We start from the raw sequence: 19672 nt of genomic DNA, 5'->3' as shown, positions 1-19672 counted from the left end.
GGTGGCTATAGGTAAACATTTAGTTGAGAACCATTGGAATGTAGGTAGTAATTTGAAGCCATGGGAAGGATGGATGTTGGAGAATATGGTTTGGTGTGTAGAGGGCCATGGGACTTGGAAGGAGATGCTGTTTAAGGACCTGAGCTGGGGGCTAGACACAAAGAAGTGGTCGGGGGCTGCATTACAAATTTATCCTGTGATCCTTTCTCCCCTTTTTACCAACCCTGTCACCAGAACATCCACCATGGTGGCATTAGGTACCAGCATTAGGGGATGAAAATTGTAGGTAATGAAGAGAGCCGAAAGGGACACACCTTTGGGCAATGGGCAGAGCATTGGAAAAGGGTGGCTGGAGTAGGAAACAAGAGTAGAAGACGAAACACCTGAGTCCCCTTCTCACTTATTCCAGTAACCAGCTGCGTGACCTTGAGGAAGTCACTTATCTCCTCCGAGTCTCCGTTTTCTCATCTATAAAATGGGTTTGCTAAAATCTACCTCTCCTCACAGGGTTATTATGTGGATAAAAGGAAATCATGGATGAAGTCACTTTGTAGAGTAGAAATTGTCGGGCTAGAGATGGTGGTAGGGAATTAACTGCAAAATATCTGTCGAATTGGATGCCCAGGGCAGGATGAAATTCCTTTTTCTAGGGTCAAAAATCATGCAGTAGTCAATTTGTAGAGCAGAAAGAGACCTTAGAAATAATTTTATAGGTCAGAAAGCAGAGATCTGCAAAGGTTCTTCACTTAACGCTGCGCACTTAACATTCCACAGAAATTTCACGTCGGGATCTACATCGGAAGCCAGGCTTCCCTCCTTAGGTCTGGAGTTCATTCCAGCTGAATTAACACTGTCATGCAGGGGACCTTTCAGAAAGTCACGCTATATTGATGAACATGACAGAATTCAAACAGCGTATTGATACCTGAGGTCGTTCTTATCGGGAGTGCTGGACTCTGCTACTCCATCTGGAACAGAATATGTTTATTTTAATGCCAAAGAGGAAAATGATTTGTCTTAAACTGACTCATTTGGCATTGCTTGTAGCTCTCTTGGAATAATGTACTAAATGAGTGATTATTCAGAGTTCTCACGGGGACAGAGCACTGTCAGAATACGAGTGGTTTTCGGAAACTTCTCAAGTGGCTGCCTCCCGCACTCCTCTCCTGCTTTTCACAGGATCTTTATAAACATCCTGCTGCTCTGCTGCTCATCCTACAGTGTGACGAGAGGCTGTACTGTTGGCATCGGCATCGTGCTTTGCATGTGAATATATGAGCGAGAGACTAGTCCCCACGTAATAATGCTTCACTAGTCCCCTTCATACTGGAATAGTAATGGTATCAAGCTTGGCCTTCTTTTCTTTTTTTAACATCTTTATTGGAGTATAATTGCTTTACAATGGTGTGTTTCTGCTTTATAACAAAGTGAATCAGTTATACATATACGTATGTTCCCATATCTCTTCCCTCTTGCGTCTCCCTCCCTCCCACCCTCCCTGTCCCACCCCTCTAGGTGGTCACAAAGCACCGAGCTGATCTCCCAGTGCTATGCGGCTGCTTCCCACTAGCTTTCTGTTTTACGTTTGGTAGTGTATATATGTCCATGCCACTCTCTCACTTTGTCCCAGCTTACCCTTCCCCCTCCCCACATCCTCATGTCCATTCTCTAGTAGGTCTGTGTCTTTATTCCCGTCTTGCCCCTAGGTTCTTCATAACTTTTTTTTTAGATTCCATATATATATATTAGCATACGGTATTTGTTTTTCTCTTTCTGACTTACTTCACTCTGTATGACAGACTCTAGGTCCATCCACCTCACTACAAATAACTCAGTTTCATTTCTTTTTATGGCTGAGTAATATTCCATTGCATATATGTGCCACATCTTCTTTATCCATTCATCCGATGATGGACACTTAGGTTGCTTCCATGTCCTGGCTATTGTAAATAGAGCTGCAATGAACATTGTGGTACATGACTCTTTTTGAATTACGGTTTTCTCAGGGTATATGATATGCTGGGATCTTATCATGAGGATTAGCATCTTTGAAAACAAATTAATAACATTATCTGTGATATACTGAACTTTTATTGTATGCTAGACACAATACTGACACTTTACACATGTAATACCATTTAATCTTCAGTAATCCTATTAGGCAAGAACTTTTTTATTTGCCATTTTATAGATGAGGAAAGTAAAATCAAGAGATCAGTAATTTAGCCCAGTGTCACTCATCTGGGATTCAAATTTAGGTCTGATGCTAACTTGGGTGCCCTTTCCACACTTACCAGCCGTGCCACCCATCTCAGGCAAATTGTTTAACTTCCCTTAGCTCACATTCTTCAACTATAAGATGGCGATCCCACGAATAGCTTCTGTACCCATCTTCACAGATCTTGGAAGGATAAAATGAATGGAGACATTTTTAAAATTCTGAAGTGCTATATAAGTAGGTTTTGACTGTTATTATTAATGTTGTTTATAAAGTGCTCTGTTAATATTTTTGTCTGTTATTCATGCTTTTTATTGTTCCGATTACAATTATAATTTTACTGAACACTAAAGCTTTTCTTTTAAAAGGGGAAAGCTAGCAGTTGTTGCGTAGTGGTTTGCTATGACTGCTCTTCTGATGGAGCTATTGAATGCTTCACCCTGATTTGAGGTTTCTGTGATTCGTGTGATTTGTCAAATTGCACAAGAGTTCTAACTTGATGTATGTTCTAGGGACATGTGTAAATTTATTTGCTGATACCCAGGAGGACAGTCTGGTGTGGTAAATTGGTGTATTTGTGTCTTTGTAAATCTTATCACGAATGCCTCTGTGTTAAGTACAGCTAGCCCACCGTCATGCTTCAGACGCCAGGGTGAAGCCTGCGTGGATCTGCCAGGTGTCTGGTTTAAAATGATCACCTGCGACCAGTGATCACCCAGCAGCCATCCCAGGGCAGCTCCGAATCCTTAGTCGCACCTGGGACTCTGCCGTGTCCCTGTTCTCCGAGAGCTCGGCGTCATAAATAACCACCTTTCAGTTTTATGGGGGGCGCCTCCGGGGCTGTGTCATCATCTCTCTGTCTCCACTTGTTGCGTTGCAGGCGTTGCTTGAGTCCATGGTTGATGCTGCCGAGAATCTTTGTCCCAATGTGATGAAAAAAGCCCACATTCGGCAAGACCTGATTCATGCCAGCACTGAAAAGATTTCCATCCCACGTACCTTTGTTAAAAATGTCCTGTTGGAGCAGTCTGGAATTGATATCCTTAACAAAATTAGGTAGGTTTATAATGTTAATAAACCGAGGAGCTGCAGTGTCTGTGAATGCAGTTGAGGCAGCTGTGAAGAGCGTTATCATTGGCTTTATTCGTACAGAATGTGTTTAGACATGTCTGTGAGGCAGCGACTATATACAGGTATAGCTGTGCATAAATGCGTAGGTTTAATACATTTCCAAAATCAGATGACCACAGATATGCCTGCATTACTGAGGAACAGTTACCTCTCTTTTTAAGAGTTTTATTTTTTTTAAGAGGGGGGTACATGTTTGCAATCCCCTCTTTTGTTCTGCTTCTGAAGCTTATCTTTCACCTTTATAAATCACTAACTTTTGAAGACTGAGGTCAGTTTGCTTTCTACCACCAGAATATTCCAAGCCAATGCACAGCCTATAAATAGGCAAAGAGGCCCACTAGGACTTCACCATGTTTCCCTTTGGGTTCATTTTTTTTTTTTTTTTTTTTTTTTTGCGGTACGCAGGCCTCTCACTGCTGTGGCCTCTCCCCTTGCGGAGCACAGGCTCTGGACACGCAGGCTCAGCAGCCATGGCTCACGGGCCCAGCCGCTCCGCGGCATGTGGGATCTTCCCAGACTGGGGCACGAACCCGCGTCTCCTGCATCGGCAGGTGGACTCTCAACCACTGCGCCACCAGGGAAGCCCAAGAACCTTTTTTTGATGTTATAACTTGCAATAAACTTTCCCTCCCGACCTCAGAGAGGTGGGGCGGGGGGAAGAGAAACAAACTACTGACTCTGTAGCCTTAGAAGGAAGCAGAATTCCCAAACATGTCTAAAAGCATCAGAGGAAGTACTTGTTAACATTAGATTCCCAGGCCTCTCTGGATGTTTGGGGTGGGACCTAGTTATCTGTATTTTTCATAAGCAACCCGGGTGAATCTTATCAGTGGACACCTCTGGGGAATAATATAGTATTAGATAAACCAAATAGCTGGTGAGACCTTGTTTCAGAGACAGGAATTAAAGAAACATTCCTCTATATGTAGCCCAGGAAAATTTTTACTGTAGTCATCAAAGAGTTGGTGCTTCCCCTCTGCCCTGCCATCAGAAATCTTCTGAGCAGAAGCATTGCAATGCAAATTTCAGTTAGAAAGATTTTCCCCTATTACACAAATATACTTTCAACTTTAGCTTTAGGAGTAAATAATCTTATTTTGATAACTTCTTTCCCTGCTCGAAAATATTTAAAATTATTGACTTCAGAAGTAGGCTGAAATTATGTGACGATGTTGGAACGTGGGTATGTATCTCTCCAGCACATTTACCTTTCAGTGTATTGTGCATTTATGCACATTTGTGCATGTGTGCGTTTAGGTAGGGTTATTTAGACTGAAGACACACATGGAAGTTGAATTCTTGGGAATGCCAAGTAGCTAAAATGCTAACCAAAATACCAGCCCTCTGATGGAAACCTTAGTGGCTGAGTCATTTATTAGTAAAAACTACAAGCTACTTCTTGTTGTCTGGGCATCTTTATAAGGTTAGGTAAGAGGCACTAAAACTAAACATTTTAATAACTTCTGTTCATAAAAGGCAAGAGAACATTGAATTTGACTTGATGGCAAGTCAAAGCAGAAGCAGTTCAATATGGTACCGTTTGACTGGTAAAAAGTTTTTTGAAAGGCGGTGGATATGCATATGAAAGAAGTAACCAAGACATCACAACCAGACTAGATTTTCTTAATTTACTCCAGCCCAAGTTTGTTTTCATTTATGTCAATGGATGAATTGTTCCTCCCACGTGGTACATATGGTTCCCATTAAGTTTGTCTTTATCCAGATGTTTTTCATTTCTACCACTAAACGTTGAGTTTTGAAATTGTAGAGGCAGGTTGGAATTGGTGAAGAAAGTCTATTACCTGTGTGTTTATGGCAGTGTTTAACGCTTATTTTTGGAAATTCTTAGCCCCGTTTGCACATTCTTGTATGCCATTTTCAAAGACAGAAACAAAATCACAGTTGACCTTATCAACATAGTATCAAGGGTGGGTGATTTTTTTTCCCTCTTGCACAAATTAAAATGCCACTCTGTGCTTTTGGTTTTCACACAGTGAAGTGAAGTTGACAGTGGCCTCCTTCCTATCTGACCGAATCGTGGATGAAATTCTGGATGCACTTTCACACTGCCATCACAAACTGGTAAGTGCTGTGGACGTCTTGAACCCTTATCCTAACCCTGGTTTGGTCTGCGGTAACGCAGGGCAGTCTCCAGCGTGGGGTTGTGGTTGCTTTTATACATTTTATTCCTTTGCAGCTTTATGGGTTGAAATCCTAGTTTTCCTCCTTCTTCATTGCTTCCAGCTGTTCTAGAGCATGTTAGAATTTCTCCAGAGAGAATTGCAGGGCAAAGCAGAAGCGATGGTATTCAGAATTGTTGTTGTTCATTTAAAATGCGTACAGGTCAAAAATTTTGATAGGAGATGATGTTGGGACTGAGGTCTAAAATTGAGAATTTTATTTTAGATTATAGTGGACCCTTGAATAACACCGGGGGCTTGGGGCAGTACCCTCCCTGCAGTTGAAGATCCACGTATAACTTATAGTTGGCTTTCCACATCTGAGGATTCAACCAACGCGGATCGTATAGTACTGTAGTATTTACTACTAAAAAAAATTCTCGTGTAAGTGGGCCTGCACAGCTCAAACCCACGTAGTCCAAGGCTCACCTGTATTTAATTTATCTGTGCTCCTTTTGTTGTTCTCTGATATGATTATCTGATAACAGAGTATTCTTAAAAACATGACGGAAATGAAATGTTTGGAGTCCAAAGAGAGTACAAGAGTAAAATGGACATATTCCAGCGATTGATAGCTGCCGAGTGTCCAGCCAGGCCTTTTGGATATCACCAAGGTGAAAAGCTAAAATTTTCTTCATCTAGAGACTGGTTCTACATCAAGGTAGAAACTAGGTAGAAATATTTCCAATATCAGTGCATATGAAAAATAAATCAGAAACTTCACGAAGTCCTCTGAGGTGCAGACGAAGGTTTTATAAGTGGCTATATCTTGTGTCTCGAAAATATTTGTGATATGATGCAGTAGAAGTCTCCCAAACAAGTTATGACAGTGTTTTTTCTCCAGAGAAGAATTGCAGGTTAACTATGTAGGCTGTAGATACCCTACAGTTTTATGGCATTGAATTGTTGAGTGACGGGAGAGAACACCAAAGTCACAGGGACAGCAACAGCTTCTTCTGAGGAGGCAGACAAAATGAGTATTTTGAAAAATTCATTTGAGAAAAATGTATGACTCTTCTCTAAAATCTAAAAGATAAGCTGGACATCTCTAGCTACTCAAAGTATTGCCTGTGGACTGGAGCTGGCCCACTAATGAATGGTTACTAGTCCGTGACAAGGCAAGTTCAGAAACTAAGAGGAAGCGTGGAGAGACTTCTAGAGCAATTTGACATGGCAATAATATGCAAACACACGTTATTTAAATTTTTTTAAATTTGTATTGTATTTTATCAGTATACTGGTTTGTGGCAAATTGGAAATACAAAAAACTGGTTCATCACCACAGAGATTTTAAGAAGCACTGGTTTGCAGTTCGTTGCACAATAAAGAGCTACAACCTTGTCAAGAGATCAAAATTCAAACTTTTTTTTAATAAGCAGGAACAAAATCAATAAGGCATCCTTTATAGAAATAGTTTATCAATAACCTACAGCTCCAGGGACTGTCTCAAGGCGCCTACTTGATGACACAAATACTAGATGTTGTATCACTGGCTGCATGTGAGAACTACACTGACACTCTGAATGTTTTCCCCTTTTTTTGCATTTGTCCTTCTTTGAAGAATATGGTAACTCTAAGTACTGACATTTTCTTTTTACAATCGAAAAAGAATTGTGTGAATGTGCTTTCGTTTTGAATTTCTTACTGCTGATTTGGATTGTAAGTTGAGAGCTTAACTGCTGTGTGAGAGAAATTGTACCTCCAAAATGAAATACTGCTTTCAAAGACGTTCCAGTAGCATTCATATTTTCTCCGACTTAAGTTTAGAAATATTCCCGAAGGTTCCATAGAATTGTCAACTGGTTCTCAACGTTTCAAAGTTCCTGGTGATGAATCAGCTCAGCACTGGAGCTTATTAATTTCAGCCCAGTTTATTTCATCTCTTACCATTTACTTTTTAGGTTTATCTAAAGTACAACACTGGTAATTAATAAGTCATGTAAAATATAATTATTACATGAAAACAATGAAAGCTAGCAATAATTAAAATTTTATTAGCAGTTTCTTTCCTTTCAGTCCTTTAAAAATAGTGAAGGTTGGAATCATTTTATTTCCCCTCATTAGATACTTTTGAGCCCTAGATATAGAAAGAAATTCTTTCAGAGGAAATACGAAATAAAATTAACAAAAAAGAACGCTTCTTATTTTCTTTTGTACTAAGTGGTCTCCTCATTTACCCTGTGTCAGTTATTTTTCTGGTTTAAATTTCCCTTATATATTTCCACCAGTAATGTTGGTGGCAATGACATCGTGCTTCACTTACTTTTTTTTTCCCCAAGGGGGAGAAAACATTTTTATTATGGAAAATTTCAAACACAGACAAGAACAGAGAAAGTATGACAATGAGCCCTCCTTTGCCCACTATTCAGTTTTAACAATTATCCCAATATTTTGCTGATCTGTCTTTGCTTTTTCTACCTACCTCTCTCTTCTCCCCGCCCCCCCCCCCCACTTTTTTCTGGCCTATTTTAAAGCATCTCTCGTATACCATGCCATTTTGCTGTAAATACTTCAGAAGGTGTCTCTAACTGGCACCATGATATTTACGTGATTGCCGAAACAGTCACACCTAACAAAATCAAAGATTCCTTATTACCAGTTAGAATCCATTTTATATTCAGATTTCCCCAGTTGACTCAGAGATGTCTTCTTCCAGTTAAGATGTTGGAATCAGCGTCCAGACCAGCCCCGAGTTGCTATGGTTGTGGGTCTAATCCAGCGACTTCCATCTTTCCTTCCCCTTTGACTTCTTTCCTTTCTAGTGTTTTTTTTTTTAATAAATCTTTATTGGAGTATAATTGCTTCACAATATTGTGTTAGTTTCTGTTCTATACCAAAGTGAATCAGCCACATGCTTACATATGTCCCCATATCTCCTCCCTCTTGAGCCTCCCTCCCTCCCTCCCTATCCCACCCCTCTAGGTGGTCACAAAGCACTGAGCTGACCTCCCTGTGCTATGCAGCTGCTTCCCACTAGCTATCTGTTTTACACTCGGTAGTGTATATATGTCCATGCCACTCTCTCACTTCATCCCAGCTTCCCCTTCCCCGCCGTGTCCTCAGATCTATTCCCTACGTCTACATCTTTATTCCTGCCCTGCAACTATGTTCATCAGTACCATTTTTTTTCTTTAGATTCCATATATATGTGTTAGCATGCGGTATTTGTTTTTCTCTTTCTGACTTATTTCACTCTGTATGACAGAGTCTAGGTCCATCCACCTCACTACAAATAACTCAATTTCGTTTCTTTTTATGGCTGAGTAATATTCCATTGTATATATGTGCCACATCTTCTTTATCCGTTCATCTGTCGACGGACATTTAGGTGATTGTATTGAAGACTGAAAGCTGAAAAAAATCCCATCAGCTTCCTGAAAACGTTCATAACGCATCTTTTGGAAAACGAAAATACGTGCCCACTTCGTGCATATTTACACGAATATGGCAAAGATTTATGAATTACCTACTTTTCAGCTAATGTCTCAAAAGATGTTTAAAAGGAGATTTTGTAATTTCTTGTTTAAAATACTCTACCTTCCAAAGAAAGATGATAAAAGAGGTTAACTTACTCCAGTGTGAACGTATTAAGAGTCGCCATTAACCAAGTGCAGACAGTATCCTTCACTGTGCCACCTTGTGGAAGGTATCTTCTGGAATTCAGCTGACCTGCTGTTTCTGTGCCTCTGGGCTTTCATTTCTCCTTGGGTGTGTCTTGACTCTGTAGGCCGACCATTTCAGCAGACGTGGCAAGGCCCTTCCTCAGCAAGATTCCTTGGAGATCGAGCTGCCTGAGGAGAAGCCCGTTAAACGCTCCATCATCATGGTGGAGGAGCTCACAGAGATAGAACGTTTGGAAGATCTGGATACTTGTATGGTAAGACACGTCTTTTGGTGACAGCATTATCCCATTCACTGGATTTGCTATTGTTTTTTTTTTTTAAATCTCACCTTTACAAACCAGACCAAATAAAACTTCCCTGCAGAGACAGTTCTTTCAAAAACTTGTTGCTGTATATAGTCTGTTAATGACACCGATGAAGCTTAACCTTCTGGTTCCCACGAAGGCCCTATAACTCACTTTTTATCTGTAATTTTGTAAAACTTTTCTTAACGAGTACCTCCACCCACCCCACTCACCTCCCCAAAAAAAGGAAAAATTGTGAAGATTGCAGTGAACATAAAACTTGGATCTGTCCCTAAAGCCATAGTGGGGGGTGGGAATTCCTAAATTAATTAGGAGAAATTATTTATTTACCTTTTAAAGGTCATTTGTGATGGGAAATACGTTTAAATAAGTCTTCAGAAAAACGTGGGGAAGGACTTTTTCCCCAAAAAAATACATAGGATGATTATCTCTTTGTTGGCCCTATAGGTTTTTTTTAAAAATCTCTTGCTTCTTCCTGTTTTTTCTTTACATAATTTTGGGGTACACTCTAAGATTTGCATTTACTGTTTAGTTCATATTCTCTTTCATTGACTTGACTTGATCTGCTTTAGAAGATGGAATATGGTGCATCCACGTGGTGCATCCATCTGACCATAAAACTAGAGTATTCAGGTTGTTGATACTTCATTTTTCTGGGGACAATTTGATGTCAGTTTTTATTATTCTAAAATTTGTGGTATTAGTATAGTTATTTCTCATTTTACCATTAATATAGTTGTATATACCTCTGTATTAAATACGTTTTCATCCTTTGTATTTAGTATTTTTATGTTTTACTAAAACATTAATTTTTAGTAATTTCTTATAATCTGAGAGGGTGCTGGTGAGACTAGGTTTGGTCTACTTATGTGCCCAAACATTTCTATATCAGCTTCTGATTTTAGTAATTTTTCAATGCAGCCATTGTAAAGAAATGGTACTTGTTTTTAACTTTCAAAACCAAAGATCTGATGAGACTTGATACTACTTTTCTAGCCCAGAAGAGAATATGCTTTAAGTAGTTCCTTATTTATAAACCATTACTATCATCTTTAAAATCTGTGAATAAAATAGTTAAATGCCCTCCAGATAAAACCTTATCATATACAAGGAGACTAGCAAAGAAAGACTAAAATGTATCTTAGATTTCAACATTAGTATGTTAGTATATACTTCAACTAGTAACATTCTAGTATAACTAAAGATAAGTAATTTCCTGTTAATATATAACTGTATAAATCTATAAATATATTTGGTCTATGTAGAGGGAATATCAAGTTTTTTAAAACTTGCTTATCCAGTATGTTATAAAATGTATGTTTAATAAATATTTAAAATTTTGTTTACACTTTGAGGCAATAGACACTAAGTTATCATAGGGTAATTATTCTAGGAACCTCTTAGGCTAACCCTAAAAAAAAAAGGAGTAATAGGAAATAGATTTGAATTAAAAATTTAAAATTAACTCTACATATGATGTTTTCTGCCAGAATTATCTGGTTGTGTGTGAATTGGAAGGGGGTACAGGAAACATGAGTTTCTGAGTTTATAAGTCATGTGGTTTTGGGTGATGGAGTGTTGGTTAAAAAAGATTGGCTTAGCTCATGTAAGGGTGGTTTTAAATTGTATAAGCTTGGTTTGTTTTTGTTTGATTGACTAATTTTCTTTTGTTATGTGAAAGAAATAAAAGTTGTTCTCCTTAAAGTCGGTGGGGTGAGGATAGAGGAAAAGAACCCTTTTTAAAAATTTAGTTTTTATTAAGATACAATTGACATAACATTGTATTAGTTTTAGGTATACAACGTAATGATTCAATGTATGTATATATTGCAGAGTGATTGCAACAAGTTTAATATCATCACCACACATAGTTACGATTTTTTTCCTTGTGATGAGAACTTTTATGCTGTACTCTCTTAGCAACTTCAAATACGTAGTACAGTATTGTTAACTACAGTCACCATGCTGTACTTTACATGGCCAGGACTTACTATAACTGGAAGTTTGTACTTTAAAAAAAAAAAATGCAGATACAGAACCGCTGTGAGGACCAAAGGGCAAACCATGCTGCAGGCACATCCAGCACCGTGTGGCTTCCGTTTTGTAAAAACTGTCTTGTTGCCATGATGCAGAAAGAGGCAGAACTAGATGGAGAGCTCTCTGAACTTCACTCAAAGGATGACCCAGGTTAGAAGGGTGGTTTTTTACTGGTTCAGACGGCTGGGAGGCAAGCAGTTAGGGCCATTCCTGATGTGAGCACCTACTGAATCCTAGGACCAGAAGCAGGGCCTCTGGTGTCGAGTGTCTTGTTGAGACAAGACAGAGCTCTCTATAAAGAAAACAAATACTTGGGCAGAATTTTTAAGCCATTAAAAATAGCATTATTTTCAGTTCTAAAAATTTTGTCTTTGATCATTGTTTAAGAGGCTAATGAATTGTTAAGTAGCAGAAAACCAGAGCCAAGTTTGATGTTAGTTTAATGAAAAAGAACATTTTTTGTGTAGAAAGTGCAAGTCAGTGGATTTTGTGCTGTAATAATTTCCTCTATACTCTCAGCCTAACTATTGATTCTAAGCCACCCAAAGATAGCCCCACTTACATGGTGGCAGTTACCCCAGGTGCAAAGATCCCACTCTGAAAGAAAATCAACTTTCTAAGCTCTGGACTTCTTACCCTAAGCCAGTGGTACAAACTCACATCTAATTGGAAAGAGCATTAGATTTGGCTTTTTAAGTTACTTGCACTGCCACCTTTCATAATCAAAGTAGCAAATCATTTTTGTTTCTCATTGACATCTTACCACATATTTCAAGTTGTTATCCTTATGTGGTGTGATTTAAAAAATTTTTTGAAGTACATATTTCAAAGGGAGAGACATTTAATTGGTGATGATTTTCTAAATGAGCCTATATGTATTCTTTGGCAGCATTTAGATCTTAAGTGATCCAGGAAGTAAGGACCCAGGATAAACTGTTGCATAGAAAATTCTAGAAGCATTTAAGTACATGCATACAACCTTTCCCACATGGAATTATACATCCCTGGCAGGTAGAAATTGTGCCACATGGAGCCAGAGCACTCTTGAATGTGACTGCTCTGGGAGATGCTATAACTTTATTCCCTAAAATGTTTGTAGTCCAAAACCCTGAAATAGTTTCCCTAGGACATTCCAAAGTAACTCTGACTCATCACCAACCTTCTACTTACAGATTCAAGATTGTTAACAGATCCTGGCATTTTCTGTTTGTGATGTTCATGGTATCTACTAAATCCATTGTTGAACATTTCTTTAACAGACTTAGTGGAGATTCTGGGCATCTCTTCGTTCCCCTGTTCCTGGATATCTTTATGTTTTCCTCCATTTCTCTGTGGTCCAAAAGTCAATTCCATTTCAGTGCTTAAATCTCTTTAAAGAACCAGTAGCTGTGATAGCACTAGGGAAGGTTCAGAGCCGTAGATTAGTTGTTGAAATACATATTAGTTTGAACTTAAGGATTGCCTTCGTGGAGATGGAAACAGTGATTGATTTCTTAGAAGGGAATTCTTCACTTAATCAACACCTATTAAACTTGTACTTTGAGGGCTGAAATAGGGGTGATTGAATGATTTGATGGGGCCTGATAACCTGCAGGGCTTTTCAACCTGTATCCACTGTCGTAGCACCAGAGATTCTGATAACCCTTTAACTCCAGGGGTGGGAATCAGATGGCTTGTAAAGTCTTCTTATTCATTTATTTAACACTTACATAGCACCTATGACACGCTAGGCACTAGTCTAAGCTTTTTATTAAATTGCAACCAATTTAATTCTCACGACAACCTATGAAGAATAGGTGTTGTTAATACCTTCTATTTAACAGATGAGGAAACTGAGGCATGGAAATATTAAGTAACTTGGCCGAGGTGATCTAAGGTCACCGAAAGGCAGGTGCCCAATGGTCTGTAGACCATTGCATGTTTAACCAGTCTGCTATAATCTGTATACTGATTTCATATCTGGTACGTTTCTTGCAATCAGAATTAAATTCCAAGTTAGATGTAAACAGACTGCATTGTTTTATGCAAAATATCTGCTTACTATTTCCATACTAAATTAATATGTGAACAGGAACACAGATGAAAAATGTGTGCCATTTAACCATAATGTAAACCCATAGTTTTTAAACATTATTGGAAACAACTGCATCAAGGATCTGATCCACTTAATTGTTATCCAGTTGTTAGAAATGAATCTGTCTACTTTTGGCCTCCCTGGGACATTCTGTGCCTCTCCATGTGTTATTTTGTTGCTGACAGTGATTAATGAGCTTTCCAATATGCTTCTTGTCATTTCAACATACATGCCTTGTATGTCGAGCTGAAACAGGTATTCACTTAGAGTCTTTATTGTCCGGAGACAATCTGTTCTTTTCCTGCAATCAGGTGCTCTTAGGAAATCAGTATTTCCCACCATATCTTTCAGCTTTGGTTTGTCATTGGCCCTTGGGGTATTAAAGGATACAGTTCTCCTTCTACTGACTGGTAATGTCTACATATTCAGTTTGTCACTATGTATAGTCTACTACCTTTAAAAAATTGCATACGTTTGAGGTTTCGAATAATGTGCCAAGTGGTGAAGAGTCAGTATCTTCTCCTTAGGCAAAACTAGCTCACTAATTGTGTGTAATTCTTGCAGTTATTTTAATGAGTGTCATACCAGTTTTAAATCAAAATATATTTATGCAGGGGAACAGGTCGTATGCTTACTGCTCTTTCCTAGGAAAACAATTTTAAAAGGCTTGAATTGTTACAGAATATATCTTGTGAATCCTTGCTCCAATGACCAAATAGCAATTATTTTCCCTTAACAAATTCATCCTCAAATTTACATATATAATTTTTAAGCTTTTAAATATAGATTAAAATTCAGTGAAGATCCATTTGTCTTGGTCAAAATGATATTTTATTTTTAAACAAATCACCTCATTTTCACGTACCAACAGTTATTAATTGAACTAATCTATTAACAGTGTTGCCAAGCACAGACTATTAAGTCGATATCTCATTTAAAATTAGTCACACTGATATTAACTGTACACAGAAGGTGATTCAAGTCCTAACTGTTTGTTTCCTCTTACAGTTTTATTTATTCTGTACTGTCATTTTCATATTGATATCACTCTGGAAAAATGGAGGCTTAACTTATTAACCACTAGAAAGCAACATATGAAAACCTCTTAATTTCCAAATTCTAAATTTCAGAACTATGATACCATCTGTATAATTCAGCTAAAATGTATGTTCCTTAAAATTTCTAGTAATTTTCTTGACAGCCCTTTGTGGAAGTGCCAGAAGCACATTCCAGATCTCATTCCTTCAAGACCAAGGTCCAGAAGGGCCTTGAACAGAGATTCGGGGGTAGCAGAGGGTATGGTGCCCTGGAGAGTCAATGCTAAATAGACTCGACCCCTTTTTTTCCTATTGTTTTGGGCCTCACAGCATTACTCTTACTGTGTTGTGCTTTTGCATCATGTCATTGACTTTCATTAAGGGCCGCTTTAATATCCCTATAAAAATTGTTACCATATGTGCTCTTTCTACTGTCTGTACCACTGTTGTGGGCACTGTTCAGTTTCATCCCAAGATGCCTTTGTTGCAAATCTATGCAGAAGAAATTGCAGTTCTTTGTCGAGAGGAGTGGAAACCTGGAGCCATTAGTTTGCTCTGTCTCAGACACAGTGAATTGTGCTATGACTTATGCCTGCCTTTTGTACTGTAAAGTTGAGAGGCTCAGAGCTGTATGTGCACTTGACATATTAAAAGGGTTCTGGGCCTGGGACTTGCTTGGTGGTCCAGTGGTTAGGACTTTGCCTTCCAATGCAGGGGGTGTGGGTTTGATCCCTGGTTGGGGAGCTAAGATCCCATATGCCTCGTGGCCAAAAAACCAAAAACATAAAACAGAAGCAATACTGTAACAAATTCAATAGAGACTTTAAAAATGGTCCACATCAAAAAACTAGGGGTGTGGGTGCAGTTCCAGGCCTAAAGAAGTATAGTTTGTTGTATTCAGTCTTAGTTCTGGCTTCACTTATTTCCCATTTTTATCCTAATTTACTCATTAAAAACAAAACAAGGAACACTGGAATCACAACTAACTGCTGAACAGTCATCGACAGGAAGACACTGGAACTCACCAAAAAAGATACCCCACATCCAAAGACAAAGGAGAAGCCACAATGAGATGGTAGGAGGGGCACAACCACAGTAAAATCAAATCGCATAACTGCTGGATGGTTGACCCACAAACTGGAGAACACTTACACCACAGAAGTCCACCCACTGGAGTGAAGGTTCTGAGCCCCACGTCAGGCTTCCAAACCTGGGGGTCCAGCAATGGGAGGAGGAATTCCTAGAGAATCAGACTTTGAAGGCTAGTGGGATTTGATTGCAGGACTTCAACAGGACTGGGGGAAGCAGAGACTCCACTCTTGGAGGGCACACACAAAGTAGTGTGTGCATCAGGACCTAGGGGAAGGAGCAGTGACCCAGAGGAGACTGAACCAGACCTACCTGCTAGTGTTGGAGGGTCTCCTGTAGAGGCGGGAGGTGGCTCTGTCTCATCGTGAGGACAAGGACACTGGCAGCAGAAGTTCTGGGAAGTACTCCTTGGCGTGGGCCCTCCCAGAGTCTGCCATTAGCCCCACCAAAGAGTCCGGGTAGGCTCCAGTGTTGGGTCGCCTCAGGCCAAACAACCAACAGGGAGGGAATCCAGCCCCACCCATCGACAGACAAGTGGATTAAAGTTTTACTGAGTTCTGCCCACCAGAGCAACAGCCAGCTCCCACCACCAGTCCCTCCCATCAGGAAACTTGCACAAGCCTCTAAGATAGCCTCATCCACCAGAGGGCAGACAACAGAAGCAAGAAGAACTACAATCCTGCAGCCTGTGGAACAAAAACCACATTCACAGAAAGAATAGAGAAGCTGAAAAGGCAGAGGGCTATGCACCAGATGAAGGAACAAGATAAAATCCCAGAAAAACAACTAAATGAAGTGGAGATAGGCAAACTTCCAGAAAAAGAATTCAGAACAATGATAGTGAAGATGATTCAGGACCTCAGAAAAAGAATGGAGGCAAAGATCGAGAAGACGCAAGAAATGTTTAACAAAGACCTAGAAGAATTAAAGACAAACAGAGATGAACAATACAGTAATTGAAATGAACAATACACTAGAAGGAATCAATAGCAGAATAACTGAGGCAGAAGAATGGTGGATAAGTGACCTGGAAGACAAAATGGTGGAATTCACTGCTGCGGAACAGAATAAAGAAAAAAGAATGAAAAGAAATGAAGACAGCCTAAGAGACCTCTGGGACAACATTAAATGCAACAATATTCACATTATAGGGGTCCCAGAAGGAGAAAGAGAAAGGACCCGAGAAAATATTTGAAGAGATTATAGTCGAAAACTTCCCTAACATGGGAAAGGAAATAGCCACCCAAGTGCAGGAATCGCAGAGGGTCCCATACAGGATAAACTCCAGGAGAAACATGCCGAGACACATAGTAATCAAATTGGCAAAAATTAAAGACAAAGAAAAATTATTGAAAGCAGCAAGGGAAAAACAACAAGTAACATACAAGGGAACTCCCATGAGGTTAAAGGCTGACTTCTCAGCCGAAACTCTACAAGCCAGAAGGAAGTGGCATGATATACTTAACGTGATGAAAGGGAAAAACCTATAACCAAGATTACTCTACCCAGCAAAGATCTCATTCAGATTTGATGGAGAAATCAAAAGCTGTACAGACAAGCAAAGAAAAGAGAATTCAGCACCATCAAACCAGCTCTACAACAAGTGCTAAAGGAACTTCTCTAAGTGGGAAACACAAGAGAAGAAAAGGACCTACAAAAACAAACCCCAAACCATTAAGAAAATGGTAATAGGAATGTACATATCGATAATTGCCTTAAACATGAATGGATTAAATGCTACAACCAAAAGACACAGGCTTGCTGAATGGATACAAAAACAAGACCCATATATATGCTGTCTACAAGAGACCCACTTCAGACCTAGGGACACATACAGACTGTGAAAGTGAGGGGATGGAAAAAGATATTCCATGCAAATGGAAATCAAAAGAAAGTTGGAGTAGCAATACTCATATCAGATAAAATAGACCTTAAAATAAAGAATGTTACAAGAGACAAGGAAGGACACTACATAATGATCAAGGGATTAATCCAAGAAGAAGATACAACAATTAAAAATATATGTGCACCCAACATAGGAGCACCTCAATACATGAGGCAACTGCTAATAGCTCTAAAAGAGGAAATCGACAGTGACACAATAATACCTGGGGACTTTAACACCTCACTTACACCATTGGACAGATCATCCAGACAGAAAATTAATAAGGAAACACAATCTTTAAATGAGACAATGGACCAGATAGATTTAATTGATATTTATCGGACATTCCATCCAAAAAACAGCAGATTACACTTTCTTTTCAAGTGCACATGGAACATCCTCCAGGATAGATCACATCTTGGGTCACAAATCAAGCCTCAGTAAATTTAAGAAAATTGAAATCATATGAAGCATCTTTTCTGACTACAGTGCTACGAGATTAGAAATCAATTACAGGGAAAAAAATGTAAAAAAAAACAGATGGAGGCTAAACAATACATGACTAAATAACCAAGCAATCACTGAAGAAATCAAAGAGGAAATTAAAAAATAGCTAGAAACAAATGACAATGAAAACACGATGATCCAAAACCTATGGGATGTGGCAAAAGCAGTTCTAAGAGGGAAGTTTATAGCTATACAAGCCTACCTCAAGAAAGAATAAAAATTTCAAATAAACAATCTAACCTTACACCTAAAGGAACTAGAGAAAGAAGAACAAACAAAACCCAAAGTTAGCAGAAGGAAAGAAATCATAAAGATCAGAGCAGAAATAAATGAAATAGAAACAAAATAATAGCAAAGATCAATAAAACTAAAAGCTGGTTCTTTGAGAAGATAAACAAAATTGATAAACCATTAGCCAGACTCATCAGGAGAAAGGGAGAGGACTGAAATTAATAAAATTAGAAATGAAAAAGGAGAAGTTACAACAGATACCGCAGAAATACAAAGCATCCTAAGACTACTACAGGTAGCTCTATGCCAGTAAAAGGTACAACCTGGAAGAAATGGACAAATTCTTAGAAAGGTATAACCTCCCAAGACTGAACCAGGAAGAAATAGAAAATATGACCAGACCAATCACAAGTAATGAAATTGAAACTGTGATTAAAAATCTTCCAACAAACAAAAGTCCAGGACCATATGGCTTCACAGGTGAATTGTATCAAACATTTAGAGAAGAGCTAACCCCCATCCTTCTCAAACTCTTCCAAAAAATTGCAGAGGAAGGAACACTCCCAAACTCATTCTATGAGACCACCATCACCCTGATACCAAAACCAGATGACGACACTACAAAAAAATTACAGACCAATATCACTGATGAATATAGATGCAAAAATCCTCAACAGAATACTAGCAAACAGAATCCAACAACACATTAAAAGGATCATACACCATGATCAAGTGGGATTTATCCCAGTGATGCAAGGATTCTTCAATATAAGCAAATCAATCAACGTGATACACCATATTAACAAATTGAAGAAGAAAAACCATATGATCATCTCAATAGATGCAGAAAAAGCTTTTGAGACAATTCAACACCCATTCATAGTAAGAGCACTCCAGAAAATGGGCACAGAGGGGACCTACCTCATTAAAGGCTAGAGGGGACCTACCTCAATAAAGGCCATATATGACAAACCCACAGCAAATATCATTCTCAGTGGTGAAAAACTGAAAGCATTTCCTCTAAATCAGGAACAAGACAAGGATGTCCACTCTCACTGCTGTTATTCAACATAGTTTTGGAAGTCCTAGCCACAGCAATCAGAGAAGAAAAAGAAGTAAAAGGAATACAAATTGGAAAAGAAGAAGTAAAACTGACACTGTTTGCAGACGACATGCTACTATACATAGAGAATCCTAAAGATGCCACCAGAAAACTACTAGAGCTAATCAGTGAATTTAAGTTGCAGGATACAAAATTAATGCACAGAAATCTCTTGCATTCCTATACACTAATGATGAAAAATCTGAAAGAGAAATTAAGGAAACACTCCCATTTACTACTGCAACAAAATGAA

General features: G+C 38.8%; 1 protein-coding gene and 1 long non-coding RNA gene across 5 annotated transcripts in view; one reads left to right on the top strand and one right to left on the bottom strand.

The window, feature by feature from the left end:
- Window positions 1-19672, top strand: part of CARMIL1 (capping protein regulator and myosin 1 linker 1) — a 323730-nt gene that overhangs the window by 256817 nt on the left and 47241 nt on the right. For all 4 annotated transcript variants that reach the window (XM_032647357.1, XM_032647356.1, XM_032647355.1 and 1 more), the window contains 3 exons: window positions 3099-3274; window positions 5344-5431; window positions 9257-9406. In XM_032647357.1, coding sequence (XP_032503248.1) covers window positions 3099-3274; window positions 5344-5431; window positions 9257-9406 — 414 coding nt within the window. The remainder of the gene's footprint in view (window positions 1-3098; window positions 3275-5343; window positions 5432-9256; window positions 9407-19672) is intronic.
- Window positions 11446-16120, bottom strand: LOC116761538. The gene is made up of 3 exons (XR_004352046.1): window positions 16007-16120; window positions 12665-12891; window positions 11446-11786 (listed from the first exon to the last, which is right to left on the bottom strand). It is a non-coding gene; the product is annotated as an uncharacterized LOC116761538 (long non-coding RNA).

This window comes from Phocoena sinus, chromosome 11, assembly GCF_008692025.1.
Source record: "Phocoena sinus isolate mPhoSin1 chromosome 11, mPhoSin1.pri, whole genome shotgun sequence".
NCBI classification, from domain to species: Eukaryota; Metazoa; Chordata; class Mammalia; order Artiodactyla; family Phocoenidae; genus Phocoena; species Phocoena sinus.
The sequence above is the reverse complement of the archived record's forward strand: the minus strand, read 5'-3'. Positions and strand labels throughout refer to the sequence as shown.